The sequence below is a fragment of the Fusarium proliferatum genome (assembly GCF_900067095.1).
Source record: "Fusarium proliferatum ET1 genome assembly, contig: FPRO_scaffold010, whole genome shotgun sequence".
Lineage (NCBI taxonomy): Eukaryota > Fungi > Ascomycota > Sordariomycetes > Hypocreales > Nectriaceae > Fusarium > Fusarium proliferatum.
In genome coordinates, this window is record NW_022194799.1 from 2190957 (window position 1) to 2213723 (window position 22767).

The following is a 22767-nucleotide window of genomic DNA, read 5'->3' on the forward strand; positions in this document are numbered from 1 at the left end:
GAACACATCGTAGATCAGAAAATATATCATAATTATTTAGTAGCCCATTTTTATCGTTCTGCCTTCGTCTAGGTCAATGCTGTACCCGTGATATCTCCCAGCTCAGGAAACAGAGCTGTCTTCATCTTCGCCTTCGTCTTCAGATCCACTGCGTATACACGCCCTGGCAATTCCCTTACATACGCCACTGCGGCGTTCTTATCCAATCCAAGCCCAATCGTCTCGCGTAGTCGCCTGGGTAGAACATTCTGCTCAAACCTGGAGCTATGACCTTGGAAAAAGCATGAGTCGGAAAGATTCAGATGAAGGATCACCACAATACATCCAGTCCAGAGTCTGTGTGCTCTTGTCGAATACACAAGTCATTAGGCCCAGGGACTGTGTCAAATACTGTCAGGACTTGTGTTAGTTTATCAATCTTGGCTCGGAGGACACGTCTTTGGGATCCTTTCGATGGGCGCTTTTGTGACCAGTAGAAGCATTCTTCTAACTCGTCTACTGTGATAATAACGCACCAACGGCACATATCTTTTCTGTCCTCTTTTCCTGAGCCAGCTGACACCAGAACACCAACATCAAGATTACAATGCATAACCTTAAATCCTTCTCCATCCCACCAGTACAACTTTTTACTCTGTCGCGCAAGAGTAAGCATACGTTCTATTCCAGCTCCGAGCACTCGAAAATCGTGGTCACAGAGGACCTTTCTCCATTCTGAGGTGTCTAAGAGGCGGTGAAACTTCATCGCAGTGTTCTCATCGGGGAGCAAGTGGGTTTACTGGACAGTCGGGCGAGACAAAATTTGCATCAGCATCACCATTTAAGTCGAAAAAAACATAGTCAGCCCAGCCAACCATCTTACAAATTTGTTGAGAATATTGGTCATGTGGTCTCCATACTCTGAGTACAGGAAGCAAGTCATCTTAGGGGCCTAAATGCACAATCAAGCTGCTTTGTGTTTGAGGTCATCATGATATCCGCAAATCCCTGCGGTACCATCACTTGGACGCGAACTTTGCTTATCTCGACCATGGCGAACGGTTGACTGTAGACTGGAATACATGTCACAACTGACCAACGCGGAATATCGAACTGAACCAGCGATGCCGGAGCCAACGCCTAAGATAGGGTCGACAATACCGAGCTGTGCGTGGTGTTTCTCTTGCGCGGCTTCCACCAGGTGAAACGTATAACTGGGTATGAGGTCCTTAGTAGCATTCTCTTGATTCATTCATAAATAAGTTTGTCTAACATTACAGACACTCAAGGTTAGAGTGAGCCAGTCTCTATCGGTGATGCTAGGGCTTTAATTCATGCTAATTGATGCATTGTGATAACAAGTATCAGTTTCGGTATGTCTTCATGAGTTTGCACCTGACTTTGGTTATGGAGTCGCAGATCCAAGGATTCGGAAACAGTACTCTTCAAGTGTCAAGCTTTTCCTTATGCTTAATATAAAGTATTCATAAAATATTCGTTAATTATTCAGCCCTTCTGCTTTCCGTTATACCTACTGTATTTTCAGCCTGACCTGAATTGAGGCAATCCCTCTCGATTGCCTGGTACTGGTTTCCAGCGGGTGCTGCATGTTCTGTCATCGGTCTTTTTGGGGAGTACCTATTCAAGAAGATCGGGGACGTACGTTAGATACTCTTTGTTAGTGCTAACCACCGTCTCCAGTGCAATGGCTGTTGTGACATGAGGATCTCGCGTGGCGTCGACAATCCGCGCAGCATTGATCAGAGGTCTTGTGCCTTGAGTCTTCCTACGGCCGATGTTAATCTTTCTTTAGTATGTAGCAGCTCATCATTTATATATCGTTGCGATTCAGGTGATTCTGTCTAGGAGAGTTCTAAACTCAGGTGACGCGGCCAAGGCTGGCTGCTTCGTTGTTGACGCGTAATCTTTCATCGGGATGACACCCACTTTCCTTGATCCCCGCCCACTTTTGATCCAGCTTACGAATAACACTCTGCTATTCGGCTACTTGAGTCATGTAGTATGGGGTTTGGGCTTGACTTATAACCTGCCCGTATTTTCTACTTCTTCCAGCCGTACTGTTGCGACATCTGCTCAAGTAGAATGACAGCCAAGGCAGACGCTTCTGAGAGTGCCAAGCCAAAGTACAGACGTGCATCTGCTCGTAAGGTTCGAACAGGCTGCAGAACATGGTTAGTCTCAGAATCGCCAAGTGCAGTGAAGTGACCTATGCTAACCTGATCGTTGCAGCAAGTAAGTCCGCGAACCCATCGGCTTCGGTTCGTTCCGGGACAACCTGCAAGATAAGATTGCTTACTACCTCGATAGGATCCGACACATAAAATGCGATGAAAGTCGCCCTCAGTGCCGTCGCTGTCTCACTCATGGAGTGATCTGTGATGGTTACGCGCCAATCAAGCCAAAAGTCTCACCGAAAAAACGGGACCAAGAGAAGAGTACGGTCGAGGCCTGTCAGGATTGTGACACACTGCCTCCAGCTCTCTGCTATACGCCTTTGCTCCCCCCAGTACTCTTGATGAAACAATGTTCGATGCCCAGGCGCAACCAAAGTGTTGTCGTTCTAGAAGAACTGCATCATTCGTCGCTTCCCCTATCTTTGGCGTCCCGTGTCGCAGAGAACCCGGATTCAGAGCTGGCCCCGATTAAGAAACAGCTACCACTTCGAAATGACACAAAGCTTCCGAGTATTGCCGAACTCGTTCAATGTACTACGATATCGGCGACATCCAGCCAGGGGTCTATACCCCGGGTTAGTCAAGGCTTTTCACTACCAAAACTTGCCGATTTCTTGATAGAATCGGCCGGATCATCGCGTTTAATATCCCTGGATCGATCTTGTCACGGAACAGACTACGATGGCAGCGCCCTTCTTCCACGTCTTCGTCAACCCTTTCGCAGTCCGCTATAGTCCGATAAAGCTATTACATACATCAGGATGAAGGGTCACTGAGAGCGGTGAGCAAGGTTAGAGGTTCATGCTCGCGACGCCGTTCAGGAGTGGGAGACGCTGCATTATGTGCCCAATATCTTCACCAGCTCACGTGCCGCGCATGAGAGATAGAGTTGGAAAGAAATTTAGCGGAACAATGGCTCACAGCTCAATTGGAAGGATATTATACTAACTTTGAGGGCAACGGAGCATTTTGGCACCCACTGAAGGTCCGCATTGAGGTTATCCGCAATTAGGAAATGGACAGACTGCTCCTCAAGGACAGTTGTACGCTAGGCATCATCAAAGCCGGGGTCAAAGCGGGCAACCTGAATGCAAAGGGATTCGATCATTCACATCACAAAGGGGGAAAAAAGACCGTAGCGGTATCTCTAGCCATGAGGCTACAGCAACATATTGAGTCGTATCCCCAAATACGAGAGACATAGCGCCTAATGTCTAATATCTAGCTATTACTGAGTCTGTATCATGTTGTTGCCTGGTAAAATTTGGGTTTTTTGACTGATAAGATTTTGGTAATGAGTCACGAGCTCGATGAGTATTTGTTGCCTTGCCATGAAGCTTATTCAGCGATGGACGCGTACGGAATTTGATCAACGTATCTAGCATACTATCAACCTATCCAGTTAGTTCCCTTTAGGATCGACTAAGTGCCAGTATGAAACGTTCTGGAGATTTCACTTTAGGCACGCGTGTACCCAACAAATACAGATAGGGTAGGGTTGTCATCTGTACTCATCATACTAATGGTATCAGATGCCCTTCCAAAATAATTCAACATGAGCGAGGCAGCCCGTTAGCAGATATGTGATTGTAATGATTCCATGTCTTTCAAGAAGCCAGAGATTTTTGTACTCATACCGGAAAGTCTTTGGTTATTTTCTACAAAAGATAGGATAGTCTAGGAAGCTAAACTATGAAAGAATCGAACGATATTCTGTCAAATCTATAGACTTGATAAAGAATGTGTCCTCGGAAACGTGTGCGACGAGGTGACTTTCGAGAGAAATTGATGATGACAGCTACCTTCACCCGCTCAACATCTAGCAAAGTCCGTTGCAGTTCGTCTTGGAGACGTAGTTCACAGTGAGCATTCCGTGAGACTTGATATCGTTGTCGCTAGGGTAGAATGCCGGAACACTGCCGCACTTGGCGCATCCGTGGTTAACCAGCTCCTGGAGCAGCTTCTTGATGTCCTTGCCAGGAAGGCCACCGGTGTTCTGAAGGAAAGCACAGAATCCGGTCTTGTCCAGAGCCTGCCAGCAAGCGATATGCTGGCCGTTGTAATACCACTTGTTGTCGTTCAGGCCCTGGGCGGTTTGGAGGAGGCCAGTCAGTTTGAACCCAACGTTGGCGCAGTTGCTGCTGCCGTGGCAGTTGATGCCCTCGGCAGAGGCACCAAGAGCAAGGACAGCGGAAGCGAGAAGAGTGGTGAACTGCATTCTGAATTGCACTTGTTAGTAGGGGATAGTTTATGTTGACAGGAGCTCTGACTTGAAATTGGTTCTTAGTGAGTTTCAATGGACTTGGCCGAGTTTGATGAGCTTTGTAGCTTTTGCGAGATGATTGAGAGTGTTGTGAAGTTGAGACGTTGGATTCTTAGCAGGAAATATCATTTTATTTATACGTAAATCCCTCTCGCTGAGTTGTTAATACACATGCGAAGACAAATATGCTATGAGCACTATCCTCGGCATGTCGCTCACAGATTCATCCCCAAGGCCACGGCAGATGTCATAGATTCCATTCCTGCCGAAAAGGTGCTTTGAATCATCACAGGAATGAGGCTATCGTATGTTCCATGTATGGTTCGGCCGCCAGCGGCATCTGGGTTTCCTAGACCATTCCTCTTTGGTAGTATGTTTGTAATGATTCATAAGCCGCAGACATATTATAAAGCTCGTATATGTAACATTTGATTACGTATCTGCAGTGCTACAGCTATTCATCTCTGCATACACCATCAATGTCTCTGTCGTTTCGAGAAGGTCAAAATAGCATGTGCTTCATTTTAGACGCCGATTCTTACCTCATTGCAAAGCCGATCCATTCTTATTATTTTTTCTTTACTCTGTACTTACCAGATAAATCCCGTGACTGCAAAGAGCCGAGATTTTATTTCTCTCGAAGACATTACATATTTTCTTATGATATATAATCACCGTGTCTAGAGCGCATTCTGGAGTATCAGGTAGATCAACTTCTACCCAATCGGCGTAAACCGACGTCGTACTTCTCGGTGAGCTGGAGCCTAATATACGGAGTAGTGGGTCAATCATCAATTTTCTGTGTGGCCAGACAAAGTTCCCTCAGCTCGGACATCGCTGCATCTGCATCATCACATTCTTGAACACAAAGACCTTCGTACTCGACAATGGAGACCACATGTCAAAGTGACCTTCCTCTTCCGCCCGAGATCGTCACCTTGATATGTTCGACTCTGCCGAAACCCGACCTGCTTCGCTCGAGATTGGTTACTCATAGATTGCATGATGCAGCGACTCCATTCGCTTTCAGGGAGTTTTACCTTCGAGCTTATGGAACCGCGGCTGCGAGTTTCACCTCTATTGCAGCATCAGCTCGTCTGCGGAACTACGCTAAGGAAATAACCATTGACACCAACATCGGCCAAGACTATGAATACGCGTCCAGCGAGTCCTATGAATTCCCCAGTGGCTTCTTCAACGCCCTTCCCTCCCTGCGCTACTTCTCCAAGCTCACTAAGCTACACTTGAGATTCAGTGAATATTGCGGGGATAACAGAAAAAAGTTGAATGGGCATGGATCGAGGAAGACTGGGAGTTTCAGTATAGAATCCTTGATATTGTTTCTCACTGCATCGTGGGATTGTGGACACGGGCAAAGCAAGTTGAAATAGATGAAAGGGCGAACCTTCGTTATTTCGAGGCTAGGTACCTAGACGATGGCCCAGAGTTCGTCGCTAAGTGCGCAGAGCATCTCCGAGAATTCACTATTTCCTACTTGGCCGATTATGATGATCCCAATCTGGCTTCTTCAAAAGCTTGGCAGCAATTACTCCGCCTGCCTCACTTGCAAGGCTTGAAGCTCTTGATTACTACAGAGTATCGTAGATCGCAACACCAGATTCGCTTTCCCCAAGAGAGACACGAACTCTTCCAGAAGCTCACCTCAACTTGGCTAGCACCAAGTCTGGGGACTGTCTCAGAACCTTATCTCTTTCATACACTGAGTACTGGGGCTGGTTCCCCAGAATGAATCTCTATGAGATTGTAATGCTACCTCAACTCAAGGTTCTAGCTCTTGGGCAATATGTCTTTACTGATGAGCGACAAACAGACTGGATTGCAACTATCGGAGAAAGAAACGCAAGTGGTGGTCTAGAGGAGCTCTATCTGGATGAATGTCCTATCTTATTCAAAGCCCATCAACACAGCCCCCTGACCAGTGATGGATACCTTGATCCGCGAGCTACCTTGAAGGGTAATTATGCTACTTCTGTTACCAAAGAATATAACATCAGATGGCACAATGTCCTTGAAACCTGGAGAGGACGTATGGAAGGCCCCAAGAAGTTCATCATGGGCCATGGCGATTGGTCGTCTCAATGGCCGAGTACCAAAACATTGATAGAATACGAAGGTTTTGTCAATCTCAACAGCGATGAGCTGAGTCCAATGTTTAGTGAAAATGTTCACAGAAACTTTTGCAAACCTGCAGGCGTGGAGGTCAGCAATACCAAGGACCCAGTATTGGCTCAGAGATACCTAATGGTGCGGGATTGCTACAACGAAAGACAGCACGAATGCAGTATCTTAAGTATAATGCCGGCATGTGTAGGCCATGGGATAATCCATATCCGACCTGGGGAAGAAGTCGACCAGACGATGGTTGGGCACCAGAGAAGGAGACTGTCCAAATGGATGATGCGGCGTACGAGCTACTCATGGCAACTAGTCGGGACAGGATTTTAGGGGACGAGAAATAACGAATCGGAGAATAATACTTTGTTCAGATTCTGATAGTGAGATTTAGTTTTAGAAAGTATTATCGATGTCATTCGATCCTAACAGATTTAAAGATGCTATCAATCTCGCTCCTATAATTCTGAATCTCTTAATTCTGCATATCCATCGCGCTTCAGTATTTGATCTCATCAACGTCATGCATCGGCAGTTGCACCACTTCAAGGGGCAATATCCCCATCGGAAAATCCAATCTCCGAGTACTTGTCTCGATTTCTTCTTCTCCATCTTCCAGAAAATTTCTACATCTTTTCCTGTGCGGAAGTGTCCGCGTTTCTCCACTCTACTGTTCCGTCCCTGCGTCATCGTGGAGAAGAGCAACAAATCAGCTGCGCGTCCCTGGAAATGCCTTTTGTCGTGGCGGGTTTTTGAGCCTCATGTTGCAATTGCGTGGAGATGGAATTCCACTTATTCTTCCTATGTCCGATTTCCGCTCGCGCTCGCGTTTAAGACTGCCGATTAGGAGTTCTGTCCATCGGGGGCCTATTATGGAGATGGTGACGATGCATGATTTCTGTGGAGTTGAAAAATGGAATCCCTGGAGGCTGAAGATTTGTGACCGAGAACTCGTCGTTACACCGACTTTAACATCATTCTGAAGTAATAAAAGTCAGGCATCCGACCATAGTCCAAGCTATCTACCCCATCTGCATCTTGACCTGCCTCTACTCTTCACTTGCTACTCCTAATCACGCAGCCTTCAATATGCCACAAGAACCCAGAATCCCGGATGTATACGGTCCCGGTACTCATTCCGACCGCACATTCGTCCCCGTTCCCCAAGACACACTACGCATCTTCCGTCTCATCGCCTCCCAAACACCCGGCTTCACCCAAGATGATTCCATCCTTTCAAAGGTCAGATTCACTGGCGATGAGTTCCCAGTCATCTCCGGTCCTATAAAGGCTGTCTCAGTAGCTGCCGCTCTGCATGCCATGGCTGGTGTAGTAGCTGACGAGATCCTTACTCTTCGAGGTGTCGAAAACAAGGAGCGAAGAGTGACTGTCAATACAACACATGCTGGACTTTGGTTTGGCAATATCGCTACTGCATATGTTGGTGGCAAGGATGCCCTTGCGTTGGCCAAGTCTGGAGAACTGAAGACGCTGTTACCAGATTGGGAACGAGGATGGGTTGACACACCTCTCAAGTATCGTACCACAGGGCTTTATCCTACCTCAGATCCTGATGTTTGGTACTCCCTTCATGGCTCCATGAACGCTGAGCCAGTCCTCAAGTCTATTGGCGTCGACCCATCCGAGGCCATCACCTCCAATGAAGAAGCAGCCGCGCATGTCGCAAAGTTCACAAGCAAACTCTCACCTGAGAAGCTTGAGTTCACAAATCTTGTCAGCGGCAACTGCGGCAGTATCTGCTTCACACCCAAGCAATGGAATGAAACCGAAATGGGCAAGTCACTCGCTGCTCATCCTCTCATCAATGTCAAGGCTCAACCTCAAGCTATCCCTACACCTCCCGTTGCATTCCCTCCTCTTGATCCAACCGATAAGCGCCCGCTAGCCGGTATCAAAGTCGTCGAGATGACTCGTGTTATCGCCGGTCCGCAAATCGGCACAATACTTTCCAGCTTCGGCGCTGATGTTATCAGGGTCAATCCTCCTCACTTACCCGATATCAACATTATGCAACTCACTCTCAACGCTGGAAAGCGTACCATCGCTATTGATCTGCGGAAACCCGAGTATGCAGCTATCATCAAGTCTCTTATAGCCCAGGCAGATGTATTCATCCAAGGTTTCCGTTTGAACAAGATGCCGAAGTTTGGCCTTGGATTGAACGACATCCTCAAGATGGCTGGAGAGCGAGGTCGTGGTATTGTTCACGTTTCGGAGAACTGTTATGGCCCTGATGGATATTACGCCGAGAGACCTGGCTGGCAACAAATTGCTGATGCGGCGGCAGGATCAGCATACGTCACTGGTCGTTCTCTCAACTTACCTAACAACGAAGCTGTCCTGCCTTCTCTACCTGTTAGCGACATGACTACTGGCGTTCTCGGCGCAGTAGGTGCTCTTCTGGCCCTTCGCGATCGCGCCACCAAGGGCGGAAGCTATGCTGTTCACGCATCTCTCGTCGCCGTCAACGCGTTCGCTCTTCGATCCGACGTCGGTCTCTACTCACCCGAAACAGTCGCCGAATGTGCTAAGCGTTTCCAGTGGGCAGAAATGAGAGGATCGCATCATGTTCTTGATCTTATGATGACGGTCTGGGATGGATGGAAGAGAGTCCTTGGTAGGGAGTTGGCGGAAGACGGTGGATGGTACCAGAGCTTTGAGACAAGCGCCTTTGATGGAAATAAACTGAGCATCCTGAGGCCCGTTGTTAGATTAAGCGATGACGAGGTGACGCCGAGATGGAAGACGCCCAGCGTACCTTATGCTTATGAGAAGGCTGAGGCCGTCAAGTTTCAGTAAAAGGATTGCTTGAAGGTTATAGAAAAAGCAGAGTGTCACAATACCTTTAGCAATAAGACGCAAGACATGTATTATTTTTGATAGCGAATTTAATTTAGTCTTACAGTGATTTGCTGTCGTGAGCAATTGGAACATGTATTACAGACGCATGACAAAGACTGGCCCATTTTAGCGTCGGGTTTGAGGCGGGTACCTGTAGGGTCACTTCCAACTTCAATTAGTACAACTGGTACTTGGAGCTACGTTTCTTACGATGTGAATGCCAATACCAGGTCTTTTTCGTATTTGAGATGGTTCGATTTGCGGTGAGTCACTTGCCGACTTTATCTTTAATGTTACACCTGGTAGCGATTGAAATCGCCAAATCTCCAAGCAATACTGAAGCAAAAAGCTCTCAATACTGATTTTCTCACTTCTACTACCTGTGCTACTGCCCAGGCGTTGATCCTCAATCCCATCCAACACGTAAATCGACTTGTTCCAATAACGATGGAAGACACACCGACTCCACATACAACAACGAGAATCGCTTACATACGCACCATCATTGACAAAGACAAAGAAGTAGAATACTACGAGGGCTGTTGGTTCAATCTCAAGATGCTTCTATGGTCATGGGTTGGCCAGAAAGTTCACAACGACCCCGCTGGAACTGGCTCTCCACGACTTCGCACCTCACCTCCACCTGGTATACGACACCACTACATCATCGGCCATTCCAATCCTGTTGACGCTTTTGTGCTCGAATGGCTCCTAGAGAACTCCAAGCCCGATAGTTGGAGGATGTCTCGCGACGATTTTGAAGTTTACCTTTCTGAGGCGCAGATGAAGGACCCAGCAAACAAGGAACTTCTTCAAAAGCTTGAACAAGAGCGCGTAAAGGTCACGGTAGTCGACTCGTTCATGCCGACCAAATTTGATACACAAGATTTGTGTGACGGAGTGATGCTCACTCAAAGCGATTACGTTCTCGAAACATATCTAGAAAGAGGTACGAGCTGTTGGATAACATCAAATGTGCTCTATCGCGACTCTCTTCGCCATGGCCATCCCCAACGCTACAACACTGAAGAGCTCTCACAGCGATACTATGAGAACAGACTCAAAAACAAGATGGGTCATACCAGGTCATCATGTTCATATCCCCATGGCAAATCCGACGCTTGGAAAATCGATCACGCAGAAGATTGGAAGAACTACAAGTGCGAATCTTGCGGGCAGAGATGTAAGCGCAGTAAAGGGTGTAAAGTGACGGGCGAAGATTGGGCCAAGGGGAAGGATGTGATAGCGTGGGATGAAGGAGTTGATACATCGGCGCCGAGACCGCCTGAGTTTGAAAGGGATTGGAGAATCTTGACGGCGGAAGACATATGTAACTATTGGAGCACCGATCCAGTATCGTGTGAGAGATTTAGAAAGTGGAAGTGGAGGTCTGTTGACACGTTCACAGGCGAATAAGGTTGTGGGCCGAATGGGCTCAGATTGTTTTCTCTATCAACAAACTACTCCTCATAACTCATCACGTCATTTTATAATCAGCTCAACTTCTCCAGATAGATTTCTAAATCTCGTGAATACCGCATCCTAAGTGACGAATGCCCATCGCCTCAAGCTCGTCAATTTGAGCCAGGTCAGGTCCGACACTTCGCTCCTGGAGACCCTGCAACGAAGAGGCAGTAGTCTTGGTCTTGGGGATGAGCTTTGTTCCTCTATCGTCGAGGACAGCCAGGATGTGTGCAGCAGCCTGTTTGCGTTAGAGTCACAAATAGCAATTCCATGAGTATCAGGCTTACCTTGGCGTTGATGGTGAGGGTCTTGGAATCAGGGTTGTCAATGGTGTCGCAAGCCTGGTGGTAGCAAGGATCCTGCGCAACAGCCGTGCCCTAAACCTTGGTTAGTTGTAGAAGCATAATGGAATGAGTCAACCTACAGTATGCAAGAAACCAAAAGGCTTGTTCAAGTTCTGCCAGAAAGGCGCATAGTCACTACCATTGGTTAAAACAGCAGGCGTAACCTCAATTCCCTGGCTCTCAAAGTATTCTGTGAAGATCTTCTCCGTGACCTCAGAGCCCTTGGGAGCTTTAGATCCATGAGAACTTCCATCAGTATCAGCAACGCCGAAAAAGCCCTTGGAAACCATATCGAAATTGAGATAGACGAGAAGGTTGTTGACATCCTTGGCGGGAAGAGTGGAGGTGTAGTGCTTGCTGCCGAGGAGGCCGTTTTCTTCGGCGCCCCACCATGCGAAGCGGATCTTGTTCTTGGTCTTGTACTTTGAGAGGGCGAGGAAGAGTTCGAGGATGAGGGATGAACCGGAACCTAGCTGTGTTAGTGGACTCATGATAGAGCGCGGCAGGAAGACATACCATCGTCATTGATACCGGGACCGGCCTGAACACTATCAAGATGGGCACCGAGCTGGATAGGCATGAGTATGACTATTGATCATTGGAGAGAGTGACAAACCATGATGACATTACGGGAATCACCGCCCTTAGTCTCAGCAATGACATTCTGGGTAATCCTCTCCTCGATGGTCTGCGTCTGCTGAAAATGCGCTGTAACAGTCTCACCAGCCTCGATCCTCTCCTTGATCTTCTCGCCATCCACAAGATTGATAAAGCCAGCTGGAACATGCTTCTCAGGATCAGGCTGACTAAGAGAACCAGCAGTAACATTCGTGGTGAGATCATGGTAGATGATGACAGCGGATGCACCAGCTGCAGCAGCAGGGATCACTCTTCCAGCAAGTGTTCCGCCAGTAGGACAGCGGAAGCGCTGGACGAGCACGATTTTACCCTTGACGTCGAGATCATCGTATGATGAAGCGTCGCAGCCTGCTGCGCCTTCGGGACCGAGCGCGATCTCGGCGGTAATGCCTTCTTCGGAGGTTGAGGGGGAGTAGGTCAGGCCGTAGACGTAAACAGGCGTGTCGTCGACCTTGAGCTCAATTGAGTCTACAAAGGCAAAGAGCGCGGAAAAGTTTTGCTTCCAGACCTTGGCGGTCTTGACTTTTGAGATGCGCTTAAAGATGTAATCCACTGAAGCGTCGTATCCGGGAAGACCGAAGGCTCTGTTACCACCGTTGGCAAAGGCAATGTCGTTGAAGGCCTCGAGGTTTGACATAAGACTTTGTCATGTTAGCGTATCTCTGATGTAAGAAACCGGGGACAATTACTTTTTGGTCTTCATGTCAGCTTGGATCTTCTTCGACTCTAGCTTGTGTGTCTTGGCGAGGCCATGGCTGGGAGCCAGCGCCAACAATGTGGCGACTCCAGTGCTGAACTTCATGTTGACGATGTACGATAGTTGAACTGGTAGTGGCAACGAAAGCGGGGCGTAGCACAAAAGGCGAAGAGTCTCTATTTATACAGATAAACAAGTCACGCAATCAGAGGCACTCGCAATGCCAAGAAAGACAATCCGTGGCGGGGAATCATGACGAACACAAGTTCACGGAAACAGTTTCGCTTCTGGAAGGTCATATCTAGCCAAGCAGCTACTATGATGATCGCCAGCGGACTTATTCAGTGGAGGCCTTATCGCTAGCGGTGACGACTCCCAGGCACTTTTGCTTGCACCAACGAGAGTCGAACGTTTACTGCACTAAAATGTGACCAAGCCCGATCGACGTTGCACCAGGTGAGGGTCATCTTGGCAAAGAACGATAACCCCGCGAGACCAAGAGCACCAAGAGCCTTTAATTGGGCAATGGCGAGCTTTTTCTTGAGGTTGCACTGTTTTGGAAGGTGGATGAAGACCTTGGGGACAGGGATCATGAACCATACGAATAAGCTTAAGATGCAAAAGTTCCTAGTGCACGCTAAACGGGTTTGGGCGACGATTGATGTGTCTCTTGCTTCGACATAGCAGGTGCATTGTTTAGATGGCATCATGTTCATCAAACTACGATAAATTGTGTTCCTGGCCTTTGTGCCGTGAGCTATTTTTTGTCCGCTCATATTTGAGACATACTGCTCTTGTTCAGTCCCCCAAAGAACCACTCGCCCTTTGTCGGCACAAAGTTCTTTGACAATTTGAAGACATGATGCTAGATATGAGAACAGATCACAAGATTGCGCGAACGCATCCAGTCTCTTGGTATTTAAGAGCCTGGGCTTCCGATTATTCTGTCTGTTCTCTGCCTTGTTGACTAACACCAGAATTACTAGTACCAAACAACAACAAATTCAAAATTACAGCGACATTTTGCACCATGGATCATTACAACTCTCTTACCAGACCTGTCAAGGAGGAGTCGGAAGGTAATCCAGTTCGACGATCGGATCTCGAGGCCGATAAGGACTTCGATGTTCTGTCGTTCATTGAGTCTTATTCTGACAGGCATGAAGTTGGTCATGAAATGAAGGATGCGGAATACCGTAAGCAGGAGGAAAGGCTCATGGATTTAGCCATCGATTTCGTTCGCGGGGAGGCTACTGATGAGAATGGTTTGATCGCCACCGTCAATCCTCATCCTAAGCTCTCGATTGCACACGATTTAGTGTCATTCCTCTTGGACCGCAAAGCTGCAACTTCTCACCTCTTTAGGCGTCATCCGATCCCTTCAAGCACTACCCCTCAGCCGTTCCCCCTCAACATGTTCATGGGCAAATGGACATCATGGACAAGTTTCACGCTATCGAAATCAAAGGACGTCCAACCAGGCACTCGCCAATGTTGTCAGCTGATGAAACCTGGCGATATCGAAGTCATAACGGTATCAAATGACAAGTTCGTACAGCTGATGAGTCTCCTAACCGGAGACGAGCTGCTGATGATGACAATTTGGGAGACGCCCGATTCTTCGAGATATGTGAGTCCTCATCTGGAGATAATGAAACCTAACTTTGGTTTAGTGGAAGAGCGCGGTGAGAGAGTCATTGCTTGGAGAGTTCACGGACTCGATACCTCGTACTACATGGATAGACTGGGATATCGCATTCCTGATATGGTTTGGCCTCTTCAGGAGGTTAGCAAGGTATGATGATGCAGTTCCCTTTACCCGGGTCTTAGAAGCAGACTAGCCACAAGTAGGAAAGCAAGAGCATGGCAATAAATAGATATTAGAACCCCATGAGAAGGGCTTATAGAGCACAATAGACTTTCGAAGTATGGGTTTAGGCCTTGAAACAAATCACATATAGAAGCAACACATTAAAAGGCACAGACAAGACGCCTGAGTACTTGTCAATAAAAGCAACGTATTTAAGGAACTCAGGTATCTGAGCAAAGCTATCTAGATGTGCGCGAAATTAATTATGAAACAGTGTGTAGGTTGAGTGACTCTTATCTCAGTACAATACTGTGTGCTACTGCCACGGCACTAAAGAATACCGAAGAATCTGCGCCAGAACTTTAGTCTCTCTTTCGTGACTCTATACCGTTGGTCTGTAGGACATTCACCTCCTGCATTGTGAAGTCTCACGTCAGCAATTCTTGCTCAAAATTGGTGAATTACTAATTCCACAATTTTGGTGATTTCTAATCGTATCCATTAAATATTGGTCAAAGGCCAAATGAGTCTGATGGATCCCTCTGAAGTGAGAAGTACCATGTGAATACCATCATCATGCTCATCTATCGGATCAGGCTTCTTGTCTTTCTTGCGACATTTTTCTGTGGCGTTTGCAAAGCTAACAGCAATAGATTCTCATTTCCTACGCGAAAAGTTGCTGGCATAACAGTGATCAACACACCAATTGTTCAAGATGCTGAAGTTTTTGCGTTAAAGCATAGTACCTACCCCATTTACAAGCATGTCATGCGATCTTGGCTCTACGGAGTCCTCATGATCAATGCCAACGAAACCCTCAGTAATAGTGTCGACCTCGAAGTTCACGCTGTCGCTACCCTCTTGCACGACCTTGGCTGGGACACGACAGAAGCGTCGCCCATCATCAGCGCTGATCGTCGGTTCGAAGTCGACGGGGCTTTCGCAGCACGCGACTTCATACAAGAGCACCACCATGGAAAGTTTTGGCATGAGAGGAGTGTTCAGCTTTTATGGGATGCGATCGCACTTCATACAGAAAGGTCTATATCCTATTTCAAGGAACTTGATGTGCAGGTTGTATCGAAGGGCATCGCAATGGACTTTTCGGGACCAGCTTATGGCGTCTCGGGAGAGGAGTATGCTGCAATTGCCAAAGCCTTTCCGAAAAGTGATCTCAAAGACAGTGTCAATGACACTATCATCTGGCTTTGTGACACGAAGCCCCAGACGACATATGGTGAGTAATTCTGCTGCCTATTGCGTGGCCTCTACTGATACGTATGTTGCATACACTTGGATGCAACCTTTTGGGGAGAGATACGTTGACAAATATGACCCGAAGGGCAAACAGAGAATTGATTTGATCTTCCAGAATCTTACGACTGGGAACAATTAGTTGATGCCTGGAACAGGAACAGGCTCCCTTTTTGAAATACGAGGCGTGTTTCAAAACTAGCGAGCGAGTGGGGGCAATTATTATACGATGCAGCCAATCCTTGAGTAGCGGCTGTGAATTTCTCCGCTGAGCCACGGTCATTCGACGAAGGTAGCAGTCAGATAAATACCGAGCCCTGAGTTATTAAATATTTAACCGTTTATTTATACTTGCATGACATATTTCATAATGCAGCTGACTGACCGGACACCCCTGCTTCGAAGGTTAAATCCGGGCGATCAATCAGCCACTCAACAGCGACTTCTCAACGATGCGCGTGTTCCCGGAATCGGGCAGTGGTTTTTCGACCATGAGACGACACAGGATTGGCTGAGCGGGACTCGCGGTCGCGTGCTTTGGCTCCATGGACAAAGTATCTCGCCTTCTTCCATTACTTCTCTGTGCCTGGCTAACGACTATCAGGCGCAACTGGCAAGACTTTCATCACCTCGAATACCGTGAGCCGTATTCTAGATGATCAGATCCTACCAAACACCGGAGCCGCCGTATACCATTTTGGTCGGCATGAGCTGCAGTTCAACCTCGCTGACTACAACCTTGCGCTTCGCTCAATCACTAGACAGTTGGTATCACAACTTTCGGAGAAATCTACCCACCCAACCCAAGTTTTGGAAACTATTGACGATGGCTTGGGAGATGCCGAAAGTACCGTGACTATACTGCAGCTGCTGGCATCTGAATTCCGTAGGATTGTTCTCATCCTAGATGGGGTCGACTCCTCAAATGAGGCCGGCTTGCGTGAGCTGATGGAACTTCTGCTGAAAGAAAAGACCCAATTGCAAATAATGCTGACCAGTCGGGATCCGCCTTCACACGCCCTTTCTAACGCCTTTGGCATCAACACGATCGTAGCTCGCGCTACCGACGAGGATTTGAGTCTGTACCATGCGAGAGCCATTGACGAGGCACCTGTCGGTGCAGAGGTGCTGGATGATTCCCATACTAAGCTTTTTCCATATCAGAAACTCATCGAGATGGCTGACGGCCGGTAAGTCTTGCTGCGTATTTGTGGTAGCATCCGCTAAAGGTCTACTAGGTTTCTTCCTATCATACCGACTTGGTCGAGCAACATCGCATCACAACCGACCACGACTTTTCTCAATCTGGTAGAGTCCTGGTCATCAAACTCTAGTATAGATGTCCCCCAAGCCTTTTGCAGAGCTCTAGTCAACAGGGTCGAAACTTCAAAGGATTCAGACATGGTCCTCTGCTCGCTTTACTACCTGGTCCATGGCGAAGAAAACGGATACACGTTTACTCCATCGATGCTGTGGGAAGCTCTCATCGTTTGGGGAGTCAGAGACGAAGATAACACAGTGTTTACTCTTACACAAATCTCGGACGCCTGCGCCGAATTTGCCTTTATCGACACGACAACGAAGATTATGAAGTTGCGATCTCCGTTGCTACTGGACTACTTACGAAATGAAGTGTTTGGCGATAAATACCATGCGCGCCATATCAAAGCAACATTTCTGTACTTGACAAGAAGCGACCACGAAGGCGCGTGCAGGTCATCTCAAGAGCTCAAAGAGAGATTGAAAGCACATCCGTTTCTTTGCTATGCCGCCAGAACCCTTTCACCAAGCCTTGCAGCTTTGCCGTCACTGCTTTACGACAGAGACTTCTTAAGAATGACAACTTCACATCGGTCGGTAGACTCTTATCTTCAAGCTGCCGAAGCATGGCCGTACATTGATGAAGAGAGCTATGATGAGTTCGAAGCTGAGGAAGAGAGATGGCATTGCTATACGAAAGGATATAGCCCCCTTCACCTCGCTGCTCATTTTGGAGCCAGGGAGACCCTGATCCAGTCGCTTGTTGATCGCGGTGACAACATTGAGGCTCAAGCGGCGAACGGACAAACAGCGTTGCATATCGCAGCTGAGATTGGAGATTCACCACATACACTCAAGCGGTTGTTGGAATGCGGGGCCAATGTCGCTGCGGTTGATGAAGATGGGCTTACACCTTTGGCTCATGCGATAGTATATGGGTGCTTGGAATCGGTCAGACTGCTCATTAGCCACGGTGCAGATATTAATGCCCTAGATGATGAGGATTTATTAGAGTGCTCTCGCGAGAAACCCGATATTGCCGAGTTTTTAGTTGGGCTCGGGGTTGAGATGCCAGTAGAAGAGTCAGAGCCAGAAGCATAAAAAGAAAGTGCCAGCAAGAGAATACTGCACTGCATAGTGACAAACCGTTCCAATCGTTATACCTTATCGTTAAGGAACTATGAGTAGCTAAACGGCAAAAAACATACAACACCGGGGATTCGCTGGTCGTCACCGACCCAACTACTAATCCAGCGCTTCGCAGCTTGACTATGGGAGAGCGGACGGGATCCCGTATTTTCTACGAGCTTTGGTCGTATGTAACAGTAAGTCATCAGTCGCAGCTTATATCGACTGCTCGTAACTACATCCTCTCAGTGTTGGCGGCCAATGGGGGCCATTGATTTCTGACAGTGCTACCCCCCAGGTGCAGCTGAAGTGAGAGATGCAACCCCAACAGCGGCGATTGATTTTTACCATTTGCATAAATCTCCACTCACCAGATATTTGTATTCATCATTGACGATGGCGCCCAATTGCTGCAGTGTCCCCCCATTGATTCATCCTGACAGGTGGCATTAGGATAAATTTTGGACATACGATAGAGACTTCATGATACTGCGAGAGTATACAAATCCTTATAGGCTCTAACAAATGCAAGTCTGCAATACTAGTTACTGAGCTCAGCTTGATAACTCTTAACACTTTTCACAGGAACTAACAAATCATCCCATATAGCAATTACTCGTGTTTTGTACGAAAATAGGGGAAGGCACTAAAACGGTAAGGGGCTGTTCAATAGCAGGTGACCAATGGGGTGACGTGAGACGGAGAAGACTGGGGCTGTGTTGCCCTGTAAGATGTACCCACCTACAGGCTACTGGTGATATTCTTGCTCCCTTGGATTCTTAAGCTCATAGATTGTCGCAGTATCGTCTTAACAATTAACTAATTTGACTCGGACATATCTTAGACTTCGTGAAATAAGTTCAAGTTTATAGCCGCAAGAATGAGATGATATTCGCACTCACTCTCGGGCCTTTGAGGTCTAAACCATTTTGGCCATATAGATTACTCTACCCAGCATGGAAATAGTGCAGCATTTTGGACATCAGTGAATTCAAACATCACGATCGGATCTCAAATCGCTGAGACTGGCTTGAATATACTGTGTATCTATGTTCTAAACCAGTATTGCATCCATAACTATATATCGTCCCTCATGAAATTACCTCTATTTATTCCTCCGTGGCCCATTCGTGTACATTGTTAACGAGAATCGAACTAATAATAGACAAACCCCCCAAACTCCTTCAACATCGCATGATTACTCCATGTATTGAGAGCCCGAAGGCTCCTCAATTCCTTCTTCATGTCTTATGCAAATTGTTGTCAGGAACATTTCGTGTTTGTGAAGACTTTTCAACTCACCGTTTGTAGTGCCTTTCTAGTAGATCCTTGCGATGGAAACGTCTTTGACATACTGGGCATTCGAACTGGGGCTCTTGGTGGGAAGACTGATGTCGCCTATCAAGTGGTGAGCATACTATCTTCATCTGAAGTGTAAGTGCAGAAGTTTTACCTCAAATGCTCAGCTCGAGTGTATACCTTGTTTTGTTAGCAGGTGATCTACCTTTTGTATAGAACGGCGTACCTTTTGACATTCGGAACACACATGAACTGGCTTTCCCTTTTTCGCTTTTGAGACTTTGCCAGTTGGCGTGCTCTGAAAATCCTCGTAACTATCCATTGAAACTAGAGCGCTTGCAGAACGAACGAACTAAAACATGCAAAACACGAGGAGCAAAAAAGGACCGAATGCGGCTGCGATAAATTGCCACCAGATATCCGAACGCCAGCACATATTTAAAGGCCGATTTCCCATAGCTTCCGTAGCAGAGCTGACTTCTCCGGCGGGCTTCGTAAGTCCTGTCTAACATGAGCCACTCGATGAGTAGTCAGAACGAGGCTTGCTCCGTGGCGTGGACGAATCCCAACTCCTCAATCCGTCGATCACAAAAATAGACTCGGACTCTGCCCAATCGCCGTGTCGATGCGCCTCACAACCCCTGTGACGAATGCGGATTCTCAGCCTTGGGCAGGGGTTCGTGTGGGGGCTTGCTGACATCATCGCTTCGGGGGGCGCGGAAGAGATTCAAATGCCGGTGATGACGTGGAGTCCGAATATAACTGATTAGATAAGATAATGGCCTGAATTGGTTTGGAATCAAGTGATATTTTCTTTATTTTGAGGCACGAGGGACTTCGGCTCGCGTGGGATGGTGATGGAGGTGTCCGAGGATCCCGTGGAGGCTGGGTATATGGACATGTGCCAAGGTACGAAGAGTCACAACGTTTCACCGCCCCAAAGTCTGTACGACGGTTCGGACAATGCCAATTGACCGATCCTCAACGGAGCAGATAGGCTTATTAATCCTTTTCTATGGTTCTATCTCAGCTATGCAAAATTTCATTCTCTTTCAACTTCTGAAGTTCTCTTGGCTCTGTTGTAAGCTGGCAAAGCCCATTCCTTCACCCATCCGGATTCCAAAATTCGCTGCGCCTGAGGTCGATTCTCAGGCTTCCATGCAAGCATCCGTTTTAGTAAGTCCAACAGCGCGGCCGCCTCCTCTAAGTTGATGGTTTCCATACCCTCCGATTTCCTCGGCTCTTGCACCCATTGTTTGAAACGCCTGTCCCATGACCAGATATCCTGCTCGTTACTGAGTGCCTGACCTTTACTATCAAACCATTTTGAGCGCTTGTCCCATTTGTCCCACCATTCAGGCGGCGGAATTCCCTGCAGGTGAACTTGTTGCGCGGTGATGTCGTCCTGGGGAGCGATGATGCCATCAATGAGGGAGCGATGGGCAAATAACTCAAATATCAGACAGCTGAGGCTCCATATGTCTGATTCAAAGGTGAGAGGCTTTGTTGGCTCGAAATACGACTCAGGAGGGCGAACAACAAGGGGCGCATTGGACTCGAATTTTGTCTTATCTGCTGGCCGGAAGGCGACACCAAAGTCACTCAGTAAGAGTTTGGCATCGTATAGGGAGAGATCATCACTTGGTAAACCAAGCCAGACAGGGAGAACAGCATGAGAAGGTACGCCAGTTGGTAATGGTTCTGCAGACCCGTCTAGACGAACAATTGGTTCCAGTTTTGGGGCCCCGAACTTTGCATAAAGCTGGTCGATCGTCAAGTTGTTGAGCGAGGCTGGAAGTCGTAGCAATAGGTTTCCCAAGTGAAGATCTTGCAAGAGAGTTTAGCAAGTGGTTAGATGAAGGCATCAGAAACCAACCTCCATGGGCATAGCCGCGCGAGTGAACATGGGCCACAGCTTTTATAACTTGGACAGCCAGAGATCTGGCCACGTCTAGTTGAAACAAGCCTGACTCAGATGAATCTTTTGTATCTATGAGGCTACATCGTGCAGGTGTCGTGACAAGACATGGATGTGATCCGTTGGGCCCCTCAACAACGAAACTGTCAAGAACTCGCGGGATCATGGTTTCATCCATGTCTGCCATTGCGAGCCTCGAGAGAATATTGACTTCATCCTCATCCGCGTCTGCAGTTCCAACCTTCACTGCAACGTAGGTAGATGAATTTCGGTCGAGGGCAAGCCAGGCGGTTGAGAATGTACCATGCCCAAGTTTGTGCACTATCCGGTAATGATCATTATGCAAGGTATTGTTAATTTGAACAGAATGGTAGCCTCCAGGTCGATAATCTTCATGTACCTCAACTTCCTCGATGTATTTATATCTGATGCTTGGCGTAGACATAGCTTTTTGGTATGCGTTGGAGTAAGGGCGACGAGTCGCAGAGAACTGGGTATCAAATGAACGGAAGCGCGCCGTCAACATTCGTCGCGTGAAGGAAAAGAATGACAGGCGGAGCATGAGTGACATAACGTAAGTTCTGAAGATGGGTAAGAAGGTTGGAAGCTGAGGCCGACTTTGCTGTTACAGTCTGAGCCTTTAGACGACGCGTGGAGTTGGTTGTGTGTGTAAATATTGCTGAGTCCGTCGTTCATTAGCCTTGAGCATTGTGATGCGCTCGAGTTAAAAGAAGTGAGACACGGTTGCAAGTTTCTAAGTGATCTAGGAGTACTGACGAGCCTACGATTAGGGCCCCAGCTGATGCGCGGAAGATCTGAATGCGATAAGAGGCGCTCATTTCTGTTCCTGGGAGGCTAAAATTAAAGCCCCGTGAAATGTGATGGCATCGAAAGATGAAGTTGTGAGATAAACTTCACTTACTGCCAGTATGGATGTTTGTTAGGCGTTGGGGAATTGGCTAGTAACTTAGGTCACATGCCCCGAGGCCGCTATAACGCCCTGGGATTCTGCCCCACCTCCCTCTCTATCAACCGACAAAGGAAGGCAAAACCACTCACTTTGCTGAGCATAATTGTGTCATGCAAATATCGCAAAAATGAATCACGAACAGCAAAAGAGAAACTATCAGAGCTTCAAAGACGGTAATGCGTAATCAGGGAATCGAACCCTGGGCTCCCCGACGCTGCTCGAATGGCAACGGAGAATTTTACCACTAAACCAATTACGCTATTGGATGTTGTTGACGAACGAACTGCAATTGGAGCTCAGGCATCTACGGTGAGGATGACCATCGTATGCCATTCCGACAACCTCTCCAGAAAGTCGTTGTTGGTTGGTGGAATGGGTTGAATTAACAGAGGGAGTCTAGGTCCAAATTGAACAGTCGTCTTTCAATTTCGGAGGTGCGATTGCTCCGGTTTAGCTTCTACTCTCCGCTTCTCCAGGCTTCACTTCTCTGGAGATGACAAGCTCAACGACCACGAGGGGCCAGGTATTCATTGCCGTTCTCCTTGCAGCGCT

The 22767-nt window shown here is 47.6% G+C and overlaps 12 protein-coding genes and 2 non-coding genes across 14 annotated transcripts; 8 read left to right on the top strand and 6 right to left on the bottom strand.

Moving 5' to 3' along the window:
* Positions 1–310: 310 nt before the first annotated feature.
* On the bottom strand, positions 311–745 carry FPRO_12225 (uncharacterized protein; the record flags this gene model as incomplete). Its single annotated transcript, XM_031221783.1, has 1 exon — positions 311–745. The coding sequence occupies one exon, from the start codon at positions 743–745 to the stop codon at positions 311–313; it is 435 nt and encodes a 144-aa protein (XP_031087308.1).
* Positions 746–1323: 578 nt separating this feature from the next.
* On the top strand, positions 1324–2908 carry FPRO_12226 (uncharacterized protein; the record flags this gene model as incomplete). The annotated part of the gene is made up of 6 exons (XM_031221784.1): positions 1324–1352; positions 1542–1638; positions 1681–1791; positions 2053–2171; positions 2230–2232; positions 2308–2908. The coding sequence occupies 6 exons, from the start codon at positions 1324–1326 to the stop codon at positions 2906–2908; spliced, it is 960 nt and encodes a 319-aa protein (XP_031087309.1).
* A 1085-nt stretch (positions 2909–3993) lies between these two features.
* On the bottom strand, positions 3994–4392 carry FPRO_12227 (uncharacterized protein; the record flags this gene model as incomplete). Its single annotated transcript, XM_031221785.1, has 1 exon — positions 3994–4392. One exon carries the CDS (start codon positions 4390–4392, stop codon positions 3994–3996), a length of 399 nt encoding a protein of 132 aa, XP_031087310.1.
* A 932-nt stretch (positions 4393–5324) lies between these two features.
* Positions 5325–5828, top strand: FPRO_12228 (uncharacterized protein; the record flags this gene model as incomplete). The annotated part of the gene is made up of 1 exon (XM_031221786.1): positions 5325–5828. The coding sequence occupies one exon, from the start codon at positions 5325–5327 to the stop codon at positions 5826–5828; it is 504 nt and encodes a 167-aa protein (XP_031087311.1).
* A 355-nt stretch (positions 5829–6183) lies between these two features.
* On the top strand, positions 6184–6917 carry FPRO_12229 (uncharacterized protein; the record flags this gene model as incomplete). The annotated part of the gene is made up of 2 exons (XM_031221787.1): positions 6184–6657; positions 6726–6917. The coding sequence occupies 2 exons, from the start codon at positions 6184–6186 to the stop codon at positions 6915–6917; spliced, it is 666 nt and encodes a 221-aa protein (XP_031087312.1).
* A 742-nt stretch (positions 6918–7659) lies between these two features.
* FPRO_12230 (uncharacterized protein) lies at positions 7660–9390 on the top strand (the record flags this gene model as incomplete). Its single annotated transcript, XM_031221788.1, has 1 exon — positions 7660–9390. One exon carries the CDS (start codon positions 7660–7662, stop codon positions 9388–9390), a length of 1731 nt encoding a protein of 576 aa, XP_031087313.1.
* A 489-nt stretch (positions 9391–9879) lies between these two features.
* On the top strand, positions 9880–10848 carry FPRO_12231 (uncharacterized protein; the record flags this gene model as incomplete). The annotated part of the gene is made up of 1 exon (XM_031221789.1): positions 9880–10848. One exon carries the CDS (start codon positions 9880–9882, stop codon positions 10846–10848), a length of 969 nt encoding a protein of 322 aa, XP_031087314.1.
* Positions 10849–10951: 103 nt separating this feature from the next.
* On the bottom strand, positions 10952–12681 carry FPRO_12232 (uncharacterized protein; the record flags this gene model as incomplete). Its single annotated transcript, XM_031221790.1, has 6 exons — positions 10952–11134; positions 11184–11273; positions 11321–11709; positions 11757–11808; positions 11857–12520; positions 12569–12681. The coding sequence occupies 6 exons, from the start codon at positions 12679–12681 to the stop codon at positions 10952–10954; spliced, it is 1491 nt and encodes a 496-aa protein (XP_031087315.1).
* A 925-nt stretch (positions 12682–13606) lies between these two features.
* FPRO_12233 (uncharacterized protein) lies at positions 13607–14377 on the top strand (the record flags this gene model as incomplete). The annotated part of the gene is made up of 1 exon (XM_031221794.1): positions 13607–14377. The coding sequence occupies one exon, from the start codon at positions 13607–13609 to the stop codon at positions 14375–14377; it is 771 nt and encodes a 256-aa protein (XP_031087316.1).
* Positions 14378–14962: 585 nt separating this feature from the next.
* Positions 14963–15631, top strand: FPRO_12234 (uncharacterized protein; the record flags this gene model as incomplete). The annotated part of the gene is made up of 1 exon (XM_031221795.1): positions 14963–15631. One exon carries the CDS (start codon positions 14963–14965, stop codon positions 15629–15631), a length of 669 nt encoding a protein of 222 aa, XP_031087317.1.
* Positions 15632–16010: 379 nt separating this feature from the next.
* On the top strand, positions 16011–18001 carry FPRO_12235 (uncharacterized protein; the record flags this gene model as incomplete). The annotated part of the gene is made up of 3 exons (XM_031221796.1): positions 16011–16194; positions 16245–16830; positions 16879–18001. 3 exons carry the CDS (start codon positions 16011–16013, stop codon positions 17999–18001), a joined length of 1893 nt encoding a protein of 630 aa, XP_031087318.1.
* A 100-nt stretch (positions 18002–18101) lies between these two features.
* Positions 18102–18217, bottom strand: rrna35. Its single transcript, XR_004093497.1, has one exon. It is a non-coding gene; the product is annotated as a ribosomal RNA (ribosomal RNA).
* A 2152-nt stretch (positions 18218–20369) lies between these two features.
* On the bottom strand, positions 20370–21816 carry FPRO_12236 (uncharacterized protein; the record flags this gene model as incomplete). The annotated part of the gene is made up of 2 exons (XM_031221797.1): positions 20370–21154; positions 21204–21816. 2 exons carry the CDS (start codon positions 21814–21816, stop codon positions 20370–20372), a joined length of 1398 nt encoding a protein of 465 aa, XP_031087319.1.
* Positions 21817–22392: 576 nt separating this feature from the next.
* tRNA lies at positions 22393–22474 on the bottom strand. The gene is given in 2 exon segments: positions 22393–22427; positions 22439–22474. It is a non-coding gene; the product is annotated as a tRNA-Gly (tRNA).
* Positions 22475–22767: the final 293 nt, after the last annotated feature.